The sequence below is a fragment of the Esox lucius genome, chromosome 9 (assembly GCF_011004845.1).
Source record: "Esox lucius isolate fEsoLuc1 chromosome 9, fEsoLuc1.pri, whole genome shotgun sequence".
NCBI classification, from domain to species: Eukaryota; Metazoa; Chordata; class Actinopteri; order Esociformes; family Esocidae; genus Esox; species Esox lucius.
In genome coordinates, this window is record NC_047577.1 from 19,987,125 (window position 1) to 20,003,231 (window position 16,107).

The following is a 16,107-nucleotide window of genomic DNA, read 5'->3' on the forward strand; positions in this document are numbered from 1 at the left end:
GTGCACCAGACAAATGTCTACTAACACACGCGTGCACCAGACAAATGTCTACTAACACACGCGTGCACCAGACAAATGTCTACTAACACACGCGTGCACCAGACAAATGTCTACTAACACACGCGTGCACCAGACAAATGTCTACTAACACACGCGTGCACCAGACAAATGTCTAATAACACACGCGTGCACCAGACAAATGTCTAATAACACACGCGTGCACCAGACAAATGTCTAATAACACACGCGTGCACCAGACAAATGTCTACTAACACACGCGTGCACCAGACAAATGTCTACTAACACACGCGTACACCAGACAAATGTCTACTAACACACGCGTACACCAGACAAATGTCTACTAACACACGCTTACACCAGACAAATGTCTACTAACACACGCGTACACCAGACAAATGTCTACTAACACACGCGTACACCAGACAAATGTCTACTAACACACGCGTACACCAGACAAATGTCTACTAACACACGCGTACACCAGACAAATGTCTACTAACACGCGTACACCAGACAAATGTCTAATAACACACGCGTACACCAGACAAATGTCTACTAACACACGCGTACACCAGACAAATGTCTACTAACACACGCGTACACCAGACAAATGTCTACTAACACACGCGTACACCAGACAAATGTCTACTAACACACGCGTACACCAGACAAATGTCTACTAACACACGCGTACACCAGACAAATGTCTACTAACACACGCGTACACCAGACAAATGTCTACTAACACACGCGTACACCAGACAAATGTCTAATAACCCACGCGTACACCAGACAAATGTCTAATAACCCACGCGTTCACCAAACAAATGTCTAATAACCCACGCGTACACCAGACAAATGTCTGATAACCCACGCGTACATCAAACAAATGTCTGATAACCCACGCGTACATCAAACAAATGTCTAATAACATACGCGTACATCAAACAAATGTCTGATAACCCACGCGTACATCAAACAAATGTCTAATAACATACGCGTACATCAAACAAATGTCTAATAACACATGCGTACACCAAACAAATGTCTAATTACACACACGTACACAAATCAGCTCGAGGAACCTGCTGATGTCCAGAGGTGGTCTGTCACCACGGCTGGTACCAGACAGGATCCCACCTGCTCAGTTGTCAGGTCACATCCATCTGAACAATGCCTTTATGTCAGCTCTTACAGGTTGCAGTGCATGTCAGTCCGGTCCAACACTGTTGCTTTAGCAGTGCAAAGCCCCGGCGGCCATGGTCTCTCAGCTGCGGCCCAAGTAGACCCCCTATTCCCCATATAGTACACTACTTCTAACCAAGATTCATTTCAAACGTAGTGCGCTTCAAACGAAACATTCTCAACCATGCGTTCCGTCTTTCCCAGCGACCATTCCACATTGGCAGATGTTTGTAGGTATTGATGTCGATTTTGGATTGTCATGTCTTGTGTTAACTCCCCTTCCGATTTCCTGATGTCCAATTTGCACATGTGTCCTTGATGCAACGGCTCCACAGCGGGAGTTGCACAGTCGACCTTTCTCCAAGCTGTCCTGCTTTTCAGCACACTGCTGGCTGGTTTATGCTACAACACGCACGCTGTACTGGGCTCGACCAGTGGCAGTCCTGTCCAACATCTACCCATCCGTCCCCGCCACCTTATGCAGGATCCTCGGGCATTGCTGGTTTGACCTGGCCTTAATGACGCAGTTGTCAACCAGTGGATATACATATCTGCAGGGCTCGGAGATCTATGTTCTATGAGGATTCTACGGAGGTGGCATCCTGTGGTTTAAGGAGTACAATAGGACACTTTATTAGATGGGCCTCTGCCAATTCACCCACCTTTGCCAATTGGACGGAGCCTTGAATTCAGCTTAAGTTGTGTCAATTTTTATTTTTAGATACTGTACGACCACTTTAGACCACATTCAGATTGATTTAAGTCAGTGCTATAATCGTTAAGCAATAAATACATTCGGAGCAACAAAGAGTGTATGTAAGAGTGTATACCTAAAACGAGCTGATGCCTTGTTGGAATCAAATCCACTATGCTATGCTCTTACCAAGTAAACTACATAGGAAATGGTGACATCACACCTGTCAAACTTGGACGCATAGCTCCAACTGTGAAATCCGAAAACCATAAGATGTTCCCTAGACTCTGTACTTTAAAGAAACATTAATACGCTCAAACGGCCAGGTAACATACTCCAGATGTTATCGTTGCGTTTATTATTGATGTATATCTTGTGTTAATGTGCGGCCTCGTAGTCGTGCCAAGTCAGTGTTTTTAAACCACAGGCGCACAGACATGAAGATGCACACTTGTATTATGAGAGTAGGGAAAGAGATGAAGTAGGTTGGCTGTGTGTCGGACATCTTCAGTTTAAATATGCAGTTCTCTTCTATTTCAAACCCCAGGGCCCCAGTGCTTTTCACAAGGTGAATACTGCCCTCCCACTGTCCTTGTAGTCTCCTGCTGAAACGTGCGCGTGTATGTGCGCGTGCGTGCGCAGGCTCCAGCATGAGCCAGTGGGTATTTGTATGAATCTGTGTGTGGATGAAAGGCAGACAGAAAACATTAAAGGAGCTAGGTAGAAAATGAATGAGCATTGATGGAAAGAGCATTATCTGTGTTTGTGCACGCTTGTTGGCTTGCGCGTGCGTCTCTGTTTTCTCTGCATGTGCATGTTGCACAAGTCTACTATAGAGTGTGTGTGAGTGTGCGTTTCGTCCATGTGAGAGAGAGAACCCCCTGTAACAACATAACCGTCTTCCCATTCCATCCATCTCCATTGTAACACCGCCTGCACACTGAGTCCATTAGAACCAAATGGATGTCATGAGGTCCCTCATTTGGTCATCCGTCTGTCACTGACCGGACCCTGTCTCTCTAATCACACTGTAGACCTGTACAAGGGCCGTGGGCTTTCCCATCCATGTGCAACTACAGCTAGGCCTTATGATGAACACCACCAGACCATATACCTGTCTGTCACGAACCCAACACGTTAGGATATAAAGGAGAATAACATGACAACCTTTTAAACACACACACACACTTTCTGAACGTCTTTATTTGTAAGAGAAACACATATGACCACACGCCAATCTCCATATTTGGACTGTGTCTGACTGAGTCAGAGTTGCTGGGAGCGATAGCGCAGCGGGAAGTAGTGCAATTTCATAGAGCGCTGATTTTTAGAGGGGGGTTGGGTTTTTCTTCACGGGATTTCGCCCTTCAGATTCGTGCGCAAGACAGGAATGCGTGGATCCTTCCAGAAGGTATGTTCATCAGGGACTGAAATATAAAGGGGATGTAGATTTGTAGTTGGTTGCACAGTTCACAGAGCAACACCTGATGTATTACAGTGTGGGGCTCCAACTGTGTTGAGTGTTGTGGCTCACTACCAGAGATGTACTGGTTTGGATACCATCAAAGCAACATTGAAAGGCTGAGTTCTTTTTGTGGGGAAAGAGAGAAAACAGAGTTCAGGGAGAGAGCGAGTGAGCAGGAAAGAGAGAACAACAAATGAGAGAGGCAATTAATATGATTACCTTAGCGAAACCTTTAATGTTCACAGACACAGCCATTTATCATACTAAATGTCTGTGAGTGCCTTTAATATGCTGGAGTGCAAATGTATTGGTGTGTGTGTGTTTGAGAGGACATGTGCATGTGACAGAGAGAGACCCAGATGTAGGTCAAATAGCAGTCAACAAGCAGTGTCGCTTCTGTCAAAATGGGGTTTATTCCTAGACAGAGATTAAATCTAACAGGCTACTAAGAAGCACTAGGGATCTTGCAGCTATTTAAACTTTTGCAAACGTACAAATATTGGTACAAATGTATTACCTTATGTGGAAGATGGCAACCTACAGTTCCTCTGTAGGTGTCTTTATAGGTTTCTCCCTTTCCTGAGTTTTTTGTTACGAGTACAGTATGCTTTCACATCAGCATTTTTCATATTTAACACGTTTTTAGAAATGTATGCCGAAAAAACTGAAATATCATCTAATTTGTTAACTCGTATTCAGACCCTCTGTTCATTACTTTCTAGAAGCAGATTTGCCAGCGATCAGTGCTTTGAGGATTCTTAGTTATGCCTCTACCAGCTAAAGAATGATAACTATCAGTGAACTGTGATGTTCAGGTCTTCCCACAGATGTTCAATGGGGTTCAAATTCGGCCTTTGGCTGGGCCATTCAAGTACATTCACAGACTTGGCCCAAAGCTTCTTCAGTGTTGTCTTGGCTGTGTGCTTCTGGGTCATTGTCATGCTGAAAGAAGAATCTTTGAGCCAGAGGTCCTGTGTGCTGTGGATCATGTTTTCTTTAAGGACCTTGCTCCGTTCATCATTCCCTCAACCCTGACCAGTTTACCTGTCCCCACTGCTGAGAAACTTCCCCATAGCATGATGCTCCCACAACCAAGCTTTGCTGTGGTAAGGGTATTAGCCAGGTGATGAGTGGTACTTTCTTTTTGCCAGACGTGGTGCTTTGCATTCAGGCCTAATAGTTCAATCTTTGTCTTCATGCTTTTTGAGACATTTCATTTGCCTTTTACTCAAGAATGGCTTCCATCTAGCCACTCTACCTTAAAGGCCTGACTGAGTGCTGCTGAGTGAGGTTCCGTCTGGCATGTCCTCAAATCTCTGCAGAGAAACTCTGAATTAGAGTGGCCAATGGGTTCTTTGTCACTTCCCTGATCAAGGCCCTTCATGGTTGATTACTCAGTTTGGCCTGCTGGCCAGCTTCAGTGTTGGTGGTAACAAACGTCTTCCATCTCACAATGTTGAAGCCCACTGTTCTCCAGAGGGGTATTCCACAAAAACTGGATTTGTCCCATAGCGAGTTCTGTTAAACTACTGTAGAAATTGAGCTACGTCTGGGTTTATGGCTGCAGCAAGTGTAGCCTGATCAGACACTGTAGCAATGCTCTGAACCAAACCTGCTGTCTGCTAATGGATCTTATCCTGTCCAAGTGAATAAACACAGAGATCAACCACCAATCAGATTCTATTCCATCACCATGGCCTGTCCCTTTGCTGAAATCTAATTGAAATTGGTAGCCTGCATCGTGCGCTTTGCATTACAAAGGCAATACCATGTATAGATAATTTAGAACATTCAGAATAGTTTGTTTGAACATTATTGTGAGTGTCCAATATAATCCAAAGTAATTTCATTTTGACAGAAAAAGCTGTTTTGCTTTGCAATTTCACTCAAGTAATTCAGTAAAACCACTGCTGCCGCAAAAGCCATATTGGAAGCATGGTAGAAGTTAACAGAATAATTACAGTATATTCATGAGTAATGTGGCATGATTTAATTATCAAATAGGCCTACACACGTGGGTGATTATTGATAATAATATTTCAAATGTATAGAGCAATTCTATTGCAACTACAATTTGACACAATTAAGTGGCCCACAAAGGGGTTTTATGTGTAGATTGATGGCAAATAAATCTCTATTTAATCGATTTCTGAATGAAGTTTGTAACACAACAAGATGTGAACAAAGTGCGAGGGGTAAGACGACAGGACATCTCAACCTGGAATAGACAGTGGAAGTAGTGCCGTATGAAGCAGGGCTGGACTCACATCTCCATCCACCTGGGGATGGTGGTAAAATGGGGCTACGCTCCAGGGTTTCACCAGGCATGGGATTTAAATGCTATAGCCCAGGAAGGTTGTTTTTTTTTGGGTCTGCTCTGAGTGCTTTGTGAGCTGTTATGGACTTAATGGGGCTTGGATGGTGATACGAAACAAACCAACTTGCACTGACAACATACCACAACGTGTTCCTTCTACCACAGCCATCAGTTATTTTCTCCCCAAGTTAGTTTTAAATCATCCTTTCCTTTATTTATTTATCAAATTCATTGTGTTTATCAAGCAACCATGCTTTAGGCTTTTGTAAGGCTATTCATGCCAATATCCTTTGATCATAACAAACTGGTCGACAGTGTCTCTTATTTTTCCTTGTCTCATCAAAATGAGATGTAAATTAAAACTAAATTCTAATGGAATTATGTTGAATAATTTAATTGTGTAATTTTCATTTAGTACATTTGTACGGGCTAATAAACAAATGAAAATATTATTGCCTGTGTTCTTATAAATAATCCTTCTACATAGGCTATTTATGAATGTAAAACAGCAACATAGGTTTTTTATAGTTGTAAATTAGGTTGCTTGGAATTACTATTGTAACTGTAAAAACGTTTTGCAAACTTGTAAAAAAGATTAGCAAACTTGGAATTACTTTTGTAGTTGAATAGAAATGTGCATAATTGTAACTAACTTGATATTTGGAATCATGCAACTCATTAATAACACTTGCCAATGTAAAATACTGACGCTCAGTGTTTTGTCACTAAAAGTTCGCTAGAACTGTGACAAAATGATTGCTAAAAGGTTTGTTATCCCATTAAAACGGAGGTAGGCTACGAGAAGCCGACTGTGCTTTGCCATGTTTTTTTTTGGTTAAAAGGTGAAAACGTGTTGCGTTCACGATGCATTCAATTAATTGGTCAGAAAAGGCTATGGCCTGCCAATCAGAGTCCTCTTGGGTGTCTCCGCTTGCCAACGCTGTAAAACGTATTACCCCAGACTGTGATTTACTGTGAGAAAAAAAAGTGTTACATTTTTTGCGAAATAAGTGAAAAAATTCTGAGGGTCACTTATTTTACATTGGCAAGTGTTATTAATGAGTTGCATGATTCCAAATATCAAGTTAGTTACATTTATGTGCATTTCTATACTACGAAAGTAATTATACGTTTTCAAAAAGTTTTTACATTAATCTCTCTGGAATCTGAAATATTCCCGAACAACAGAATATAATAAATTTTCGGCCCCAAATCATCCCTAGTCTCTATTTCATTGTCCTCTGGGTTCATTGTCTTATTCGATCCTCTTCCTCTCCTTAACAGCAAGCCCTGCTCCACACTATTATTTTGCGGTGCGCTCTACGCCGTATCTCCATGTTTCTGACTGGTTAATTTAATGTTCAGAGTACCAGCACAACTAGTACCTTTCCCCGACCCGCGCATGTTGTTGCTTTATTGGGTTGTGGATATTTCCTTAGTTAATACAGCATTGGGATGTTTTAAAAAACTCAATTTTAATAAATTGGGACGAGTGAAAGGAATGAACAGAACAATGTGTTCTGTAGTTTGATTGGAGACATACAGCTGGACATTTGAATTGTAAATCTTTATTGTCTTAAAATAGCAAAAGGTAGGGGAAGATGTGTTGTAAGAGCACTTGAAGATTGTGTACTGTAGACTGACATGATTGTGTCGTTCGCTTGCCAGACTCCAACCTTTCTACTAATAATCTGGAATTGCAATTTGAACATGGCAGAAAGCTGCGATTTTGGCTTTTTATTTTCATGCTCAACCAAAATGATAATTTTTACTGGTGCGATATCATATTCGTATTTGTAAACAATTTATCAGGAGTTGATTTTACAATCCGTTTGCCTACTTAAAAATAATAATTCACATTATTAGTATAAAGGTTGGAGTCTGGCAAGTGAACTGCACAATTCACTTGCCACGATTAGGGCTTGCTGTTGAGAAGAGGAGTTGATGACTTGATGCAACAAATAAGCGACTGGCGCATTTGTCTATTAAATACAATATTAACTAAACTCTGACAGCCTATTCGCCAACTGTTATAAGATGTTTTTCTACCATGCCGTACTTCAAAACTATGATCTCAACAAATAATTCTGCTTTGTATTTTATTATTTCTTAAAATAATTCAAATCTGTGTAGGCTATTGGTGTATTTCTTTATTATAACATATCAGTGATGAAGTTGCAACTACAAACATTTTGCTTTTAAAATCGTCATAACCTGTTATGTTAGGAGAACATTCTGAACATTGTGTGTACTGTCGTTTAGAAAAAGAATTTCCAGAACAAATAGCATGTTCAGCGTTCTACCTCCTGCATGTGTTTGGAAGAGTGCAATCACAGTTTGACACAATCTACCGTATGTTGACGCAATCTACCTGATCCTACCGCGGTAAGAAAACTCTGGAATTAAATGAGAGACTGTATTCCCTGCAGAGACACTGGAGAAGTTTTAAGCCCAATAAGTAGGGCAAGGACACACAGACACAGGCACACTCACAGATTGTAGGTGGCATAACTCACAAGAGCAGAGAACTGCATGGTTTCTCATGTAAATACAAAGTCTAGAGTGTTGGACTTACTTTCCCCACTGTGCTTTCTGCCACAACCCTATTCACTGTAACAGTGTATTATAGATGTACCCAAAATTTGCAGTAAAGTAAGGGTCACAAAGAGTTTCTGAACTAGTATCATCCTATAATATATCAAGGTTTCCCTCAAGGACTCAAAATACTAAGACTGCTAGAATCCAACAGAAAACAGACCCGGTCAGTGGTCACCAAGAGCTGACCCACACTTCTGAGCAAATTTGATCAACTTCATGCATACACTCCACAGTCTCACTGTCCATTACAAAATGTCCCGGTTACTGCTATATGCTGTGGTAATAGACTACCTTATTTGGATTTGATGACATACTGTTCATGGAACAAGAAACCAGGCAAGCCTAGTTGAGCCAGGCCGCAATAGAAAGTATTGCCCTCTTGATATTCGAGCCCGGGTCACCCCGTGAATAGCTGTGTCGCTAACCACGACACCACAGAGCTCTACGTTCAACGGGTGTAAGTATAGCCTCTTGTGTCTTTGAAAAAATCCTCTTTTGCCACTGCCCTGTTTTAACAGCTAATTGGCCATTCGTGACATACTAAGTTTACCTCCACCACAAATAGCTTCTATAAACTGTTATCTTTTGCCACTGGCCGTTTGAACAGCTTATTAGCCAGTAATAGGCTTTACCAGTATCTACTAACTTACTATAATAGTCATAGGAATTGAGCAATTGCTAGCAAGTCTGCCAAAGCGATTTCATTTCATGGCAATAAGAACGTATCTTTTTCTTTCATGACATAACAACTTTTTTCTTTCATTCGTGAATGACATTGATACAATAACTATCAAGAAAGGTGACGATAACAAACTTTTTCATCAAGTGAAACAATGAGAGAATAAATGTTGTAGTTCACAATAGATTTGAACTTGAGCCATTCACATGAGAGGCACTGTCTTTAAACATAACACCACGGCTATACGCATTTCACCAGTCGCTAAACACTAATGAGCATTTTGTTAAACTGACTAAGATATCTTATTAAGTTTACCTTCATCAGAAATAGCGTCTATGAGCTGTTGGCTTTTGCCACTGGCCGTTTGAACAGCTTATTAGCCAGTAATAGGCCTACTGATATCTACTAACTTCTTAGGAATAATTATAAGAATTGAGCAATTGTTAGCAAGACTGAAGATTAACTTTTCCATGCCAGAAACAGTCGCAATATAACCATATACAATTTCAGGTTTCGGTTTTAGCCAGCAAAGTTTTCATCAATACGGAATAATTCACAATGCGTACTTCGCTTCGCATGCAAGGAGATAAGAACTCGGGACCTATAGTTCACAAGTCCGCTTTTCTAACCACTGTGCTATTTAACAAGGGGTATTCAGTCACTCACTCACTCAGTTTGAGACATTCGCTCTTCATAGCCGGCTCCGCTTACGCGGTCCGGCAAAAATCATCAATATGGATGTAAAATACTTAGATGCATTTTGCATTTCAAGTCAAAGAAAATCCAGTGGAAATAGGACTCGACTTTAGGTTGGTTTGACTTAAGAATAAGAACCATATCATATCTACAAATAAATCCCAAAATGCTACATTTTCTTTGGTGACAGAAATAAGGTTAACTTCCGCACTGCCTTAAGCGCTTAATGACTTAATGACTTTGGCGTTAGCTTTGAAATGCCGAGCCCCCTACCTTCGCCTGAGAACTTCTCACACTGTAGTTACAGTATGCCTGGATACCAATCATGATGAATGTGATGAAAGTGGTTCCACGTTTGACAGCGGGGGGGCGGGGGCGCAACACAGTCAGCTCATATTGTACCACCTCTGCATCCAAACAATATGAGGAGCTTTATTAAAACAGGCTACTAGGTTAAATGGATGTTTTTGGCTACATAGGTCCTTGTCGGGCCGTTGTTGCTCTGTCACCATTGGATTGAATTCCATATTAAAACTATCATCCAGGTGACTGGAGATGTGGACTAAACCACACCCAATTCCCTGGTTGTGGAACTGTTTTTAGTCAGAGTCCTATGGGAGCTCCATGGGCCTTGGTCAAAAGTAGTTAAAGGGAATAGGGGGCCATTTGGGACTCCCTCTGAGATGTAGAGCGTGTGATGTTAGCCCCGGGAACAGGATTGAGAAAACTGCAATAGAAAGAGAAAAAAGAGGGATCAGGTGCGAAATGTACAGTTTCCCCTCACACTCTATATGTTCACAGGCCATGTAAAAGAATTGGAGGAATATAAAAATAAGCCTGGTTTCACATTTCAAAGGCCTGGGCCTAGAAGGATCTATTTGCAGTTATGTTGAAATTGAGCTATAGACAACGTTTTCTAAGTTCAAAAGATTTAAAATGTTTCACATCATTGAAACTGATGAGGGTTTGGGACATAAAAGCCTCCAATTTCAGAGACATCATTTTACAGATATGACCTTTTAGAAGCTCTAAATTTGGCACATGTATTTGTTACCTGTATGTGTTCCATATTTTAGTTGTCATGCAAAACTGCAACCTGTAGCCACCTGTGCCTGTCATATTAACACTAGTCTTTCTCTTTTTCCATCCCCCTCTCGCAGTGTGGCAAAGCAGCAGAGAACTTCGACAAGTTCTTCACACGCACCCAGCCTCAGCTCACCCCGCCCGATCAGCTGGTCATCGCAAACATCGACCAGAGCGACTTCTCCGGCTTCTCCTTCATCAATCCCCAGTTTGTTCACCCCTCCCTGATCACCCAGCACACCTTATGAGGAGGTGGGGGGGACCACAGACCCCGCTCCCTCCATTCCGCAACCACCACCAACTGGAGCCTCTTCAAGCCAAACCACCAACCAACCGCCAAACCCACTAGAAACAACAGCAAAAACCCTGAAATCAATCGCCATTTTAAGTCTATCCATGTATTAGTGATGTTTCAGTTCTGTAGGAATTGGACTTGAGGCTCTGAGTGGAATGACCTGTTGAGTGGAAGTGCTGAGTGTTTATGGTGAGGGGGAGGATGAAGTTTCTATGAAGGAGTTGCATGCACAATTGAAATCCCCTCGCAACCCATTTATGTTTTTATTTGAACGGACTCCAAATAGAAGTCCTATGGAGAATTTGATTGATAAAATGTGATAGATATTAACATGACCGACCTGTCATTTTGAATGTGTAGGGATAAACCTCATGAACCTATAGCAGTTTAGAATGATTATCAAGCGAAGTGTTAAATTACTGCTTGTTGAGTCCTTTCACTCTATTGGCTGACCTAGTCTCCATGAAGATCCCTGGTAATTACAAAGGTGATCTCGTCTTGAGCTATCTGGTCAGAGGTCGAATCAGACAAGAAAGTACATGCTGATGGACTCTGTTTACAGTACCACCGGTTGCTGGTGAGATTATTTCATTATGTGTAATTACAGGTATTCCCATATGCATCAGGCAATACAAAATCAGTACGAGTATCATGACAAACACAAATACACGGCGTGTGACATTTACAAAGCGATATCTTGAAATTACTTGTGTATGCCTCTTGTCATTAGGTTTACAACTATAAGTGGGCATTCTTACAGAACAGAGTGCAACTTCGTAGATTTTGCAGACAAAACACAGACCGTCGCAAGAACCAAAGGTTTACAGAATAATGTGGGTGGTTTATCCAAAGCCAAATGATTATACGTAATACTATTTTGTGTGAACATTTTTGATATAATTTCAGATTTTACTGTAGTCCCCTCTTTTTTGCCAATTACCGAACACTGTCAATGACCAGGTTTCTTTTATGTGAAGTATTTCAAAGTTGGGAAGCTCCTAACAGAAATGTCCTGCAGATTTTGTAAGACAATTAGCTGAATTCTCCTAATTTTTTGTTGTTTGAGAGGTAGCGACTAAATTAAATTGATGTCATGTTACTGTTTGCTTGCTATATGATGCAATATGATGTTGCATGTTTAAACCTGCATACATAGATACAACGCCATTCATGGTTATTAGAGCAACACATTAGGGATAATGTGAGTGATACTTATAGAAGTCCCCTACATATTTTTCTTTTTTAACAATTACTTTGTTTTAGGCTTTTTTTGTGATGTCAGGCGTTTTTACCCAATTAGTGACTAATTGATATTTTAATGTAACTCATACCAGTGTATTAACTGTTTTGTAAATATTCATGTGTTATTTTAAAAGGTATAGCAGCTTGCAGTTTTTATACCAACAACTGAATGTGCTTTTATTACATTAGATAGGTTAAAATATTTCTATGTATGAAAAAAATATATAATCTAAAAGATACACTTTGTCACAATTTAGTGACAGTCTTCATAGGGTCAATCAGGCTTAGCAAAACCGCAACAAAAAAATCTGTATGACTTTGGCTAATTTGATTGCGCTAGATTCAAGCGCACACATATCCGATGTTCCTGAATGCATTCGTGATGAGTTGACCGAATGAGTACCCAGCTCTAGGTTAATTATTTTTCGGCCGTCCTTCCAGTTTCTGCATGTTGTTGGTAGGGATAAAAAAATGCACGAAATGTCCTGAATGATACTCTGCACCCCACGTTGGAGAGCAAGGCTTTTCCCCTCCAAACGAGACCCAGTAACCAATCCTAATTTCAGCCATTTATGATTACGACATTATAGGAAAAACTGACCCACAAACTAAGATTAGTTTAATGTCCAGGAACATCTCTGTGTTTGACCTATTGGACCACTAGCTCCAGTGTGTTAATGATGGGGTTTTATTTAGTTCCATGTTCTGTTCATAAATAATGCTTCTGTTCAAGTAATTCAGGAATGTATAGGCCTAGTAGAATTATCACCGTAGCAATTCATACCTGTTAATGTAACTGTTGATAGATTTAGACAGCTCCCTAGCATCTCTATTTCTAAAGTTTGGGTTTCTCCAGACTTGTACCTAACCTTGCCAAACCTGTGCCAAACCCAACACAACCAGACCCGACAATAGCAGCGTTGCACTAGCTGTAGTCATGCCAGTACAGATCTAATGTCGAAACTGACGTCATTACCGTTGTCGCGCCACTACCGGCGCTGTTTCTGCACCAAGGCTACGCAATTACCAATGCCTGGTCAGTCTTGATCATTGTCCCTGGTAGCCTCTTACTGCTCGTCATTGTCTGCCTGACTTATGTGCTTCTCGCTAATATGTAGCCATGGGCGTGCTAACGTCAGTGTGGCTCCCGATGCTAGTCAGACATTTCCCATGCATTGTATTAGATTGTACGTTATTAGCCTAGACCTCTTTGGGAGTCTACCTTTGTGCTTCATAGCCAGACAACAGTGCAACCCTTTCACTTTACCATGCCTTCTTACCTTACCTCCCTGTGCCTTTCAGAGCATGTGTGGACTGTGTCCATGTGTCCAGAAAAGAGAGTGAGTGTGGGAAGAGTAAATGGGTGGATGCTGCGGGATTGGGTGAATGAACGAGTGAGTGCGTGCATGCGTGCGCATGAGCGAATAATTGATCGTGAACAATTCCTTGGTCCTCATCCATCTGATTCGCCTTTTAAATCTGCTTTCTGGGTAGCTCTTCTTTTCCACTCTCTTAATCTCCGGCCTTCTCAAGCTCTGAGCAATTGATCTGTGCTGTTATTGGCAAAGCCCCTCATCCCATGTTTTTCGAGGTCCACTCAGTTTGTGGAAAAGCGTTTTTAAAGAAGTTTCTACTCTACAGGCTGACACCAACCTGCCCTGCCACCCCTTTCACCCTCCTTCCTAAACTCAATGGGGAAAGCATTGGCCAAATGTCTTCTTTCCTTCCCTTTGTTTACATTCTGCACTGCATTTCCTTTTTATGGGGGGTGGGGGTGGCTGAATCTAGAGACACTGCATTTCCTTTTTATGGGGGGTGGGGGTGGCTGAATCTAGAGACACTGCATTTCCTTTTTATGGGGGGTGGGGGTGGCTGAATCTTGAGACACTGCATTTTAATGATAATTATCTTCAATGTTTAGGTATATTTACTGGCTTGGTTTCTATACTTTTCTGTCATGTTGGCTCTACTCCTTTACCTCCGTCTTAATAATGAACCATTCTTATTTTACCAATGCTCTTCAAGTTTCACACCCTTTCTGTTTTTGGTACAAAGAGGTTGAATTGGACCGGCGTGTTTTTATTGCCGCGTAGAGCACAAGATCAACATTGTGCAGATTTGCCTTATCTCCTGTGCCGTGTGGCCCAATTTGCACCGTATTCCCTATTTCGTGCTCTACATTTGGTTATATTTAGGGCTCTATATAGTGAATAGTGTGCCACTTGGTACTCAGTCTCTAGCCTCTCCCCATTTTTCTGTGGATTCATGTCCAAACCAAACACTTATTCTTCTGTCCCTGTACATACTGATTTAGATATCGACATGTAAAAGAAAGAATATATTGTATTTTGCAAATAGCATATGTTTGTTCTCCCTTAAACCCATTGAAAGTGAGTCTGAGCTACTTACCTAGTTAATCCATGGTGTCCTTTGTACCTATTGTATGATAATGCAAATAAAGATAAATAATAGCCATTCACTCAGAAGTCAATGTCTTTTTTTGTCCCTCAAACAGACACTCATTTCAAATGCCATTCCTTGTACTACAATTGATATGCGTGGGAGTTGTAGGTCAGACACTTTTTTTTATAGATGCAGAGACCCACCATTACAGACACAGTTTCAGGTCTCTTTCTACATAGTCTTTCCAAAAAAAGTTTAAACAAATGAAACAGAAAATGGCAAATAAATCCTTTTGATCAACCGGAAAGATATGTTTTTCAGGCATTACATTTTTGCTTTATTAGACAGACAGTGGGGTACAATGAAATAATTTGCGGTGGGCCGCATTCAACTCAAATGCTGCAGCGATACATTAACCAGACGCCGTGGGTTGGACCAATAGACTATAGTTATGATAGGATTACGCATAACTAGGATTACGAACTAAAGATCCAGTTAACTGACACTGATAGCAGACCTACAGTGAGGGAATTATTTTTTCATCCCCTGCTGATTTTGTATGTTTGCCCACTGATAAAGAAATGATCAGTCTATAATTTTAATGGTAGGTTTACTTGAACAGTGAGAGACATAATAACAACCAAAAAAATCCAGAAACATGCATGTCAAAAAATTTATAAATTGATTTGCATTTTAATGAGTGAAATAAGTATTCGACCCCTCTGCAAAACATGAGTTAGTACTTGGTGGCAAAACCCTTGTTGGCAATCACAGAGGTCAGACGTTTCTTGTAGTTGGCCACCAGGTTTGCACACATCTCAGGAGGGATTTTGTCCCAGTCCTCTTTGCAGGTCTTCTCCAAGTCATTTAGGTTTCGAGGCTGACGTTTGGGAACTCGAACCTTCGGCTCCCTCCACAGATTTTCTATGGGCTGGCTAGGCCACTCCAGGACCTTAACGTGCTTCTTCTTGAGCCACTCCTTTGTTGCCCCCGGCCGTGTGTTTTGGGTCATTGTCATGCTGGAATACCCATCCATGATCGTCCCTTTGATGCGGGGAAGTTGTCCTGTCCCCTTAGCAGAAAAACACCCCCAAAGCATAATGTTTCCACCTCCATGTTTGATGGTGGGGATGGTGTTCTTGGGGTCATAGGCAGCATTCCTCCTGCTCCAAACACGGTGAGTTGAAAGAGCTTGATTTTGGTCTCATCTGACCACAGCACTTTCACCCAGATCTCTTCTGAATCATTCAGATGTTCATTGGCAAACTTCAGACAGGCCTTGTAGCCCAGATGGTCTTGTAGCCCATTCCAGCCTTGTGTAGGTCTACAATCTTGTCCCTGAAATCCTTGGACAGCTCTTTGGTCTTGGCCATGGTGGAGAGTTTGGAATCAGATTGATTGATTGCTTCTGTGGACAGGTGTAAAGATG

General features: G+C 41.4%; 1 protein-coding gene across 2 annotated transcripts in view; it reads left to right on the top strand.

Moving 5' to 3' along the window:
• The window catches only part of prkcaa (protein kinase C, alpha, a), a 154,675-nt gene extending 139,921 nt beyond the window's left edge, over positions 1-14,754 (top strand). For both annotated transcript variants that reach the window (XM_010889334.4, XM_020049769.3), the window contains one exon: positions 10,816-14,754. In XM_010889334.4, the coding sequence (XP_010887636.1) occupies positions 10,816-10,986 (171 nt within the window). In that variant the 3' untranslated portion in view covers positions 10,987-14,754. The remainder of the gene's footprint in view (positions 1-10,815) is intronic.
• Positions 14,755-16,107: the final 1,353 nt, after the last annotated feature.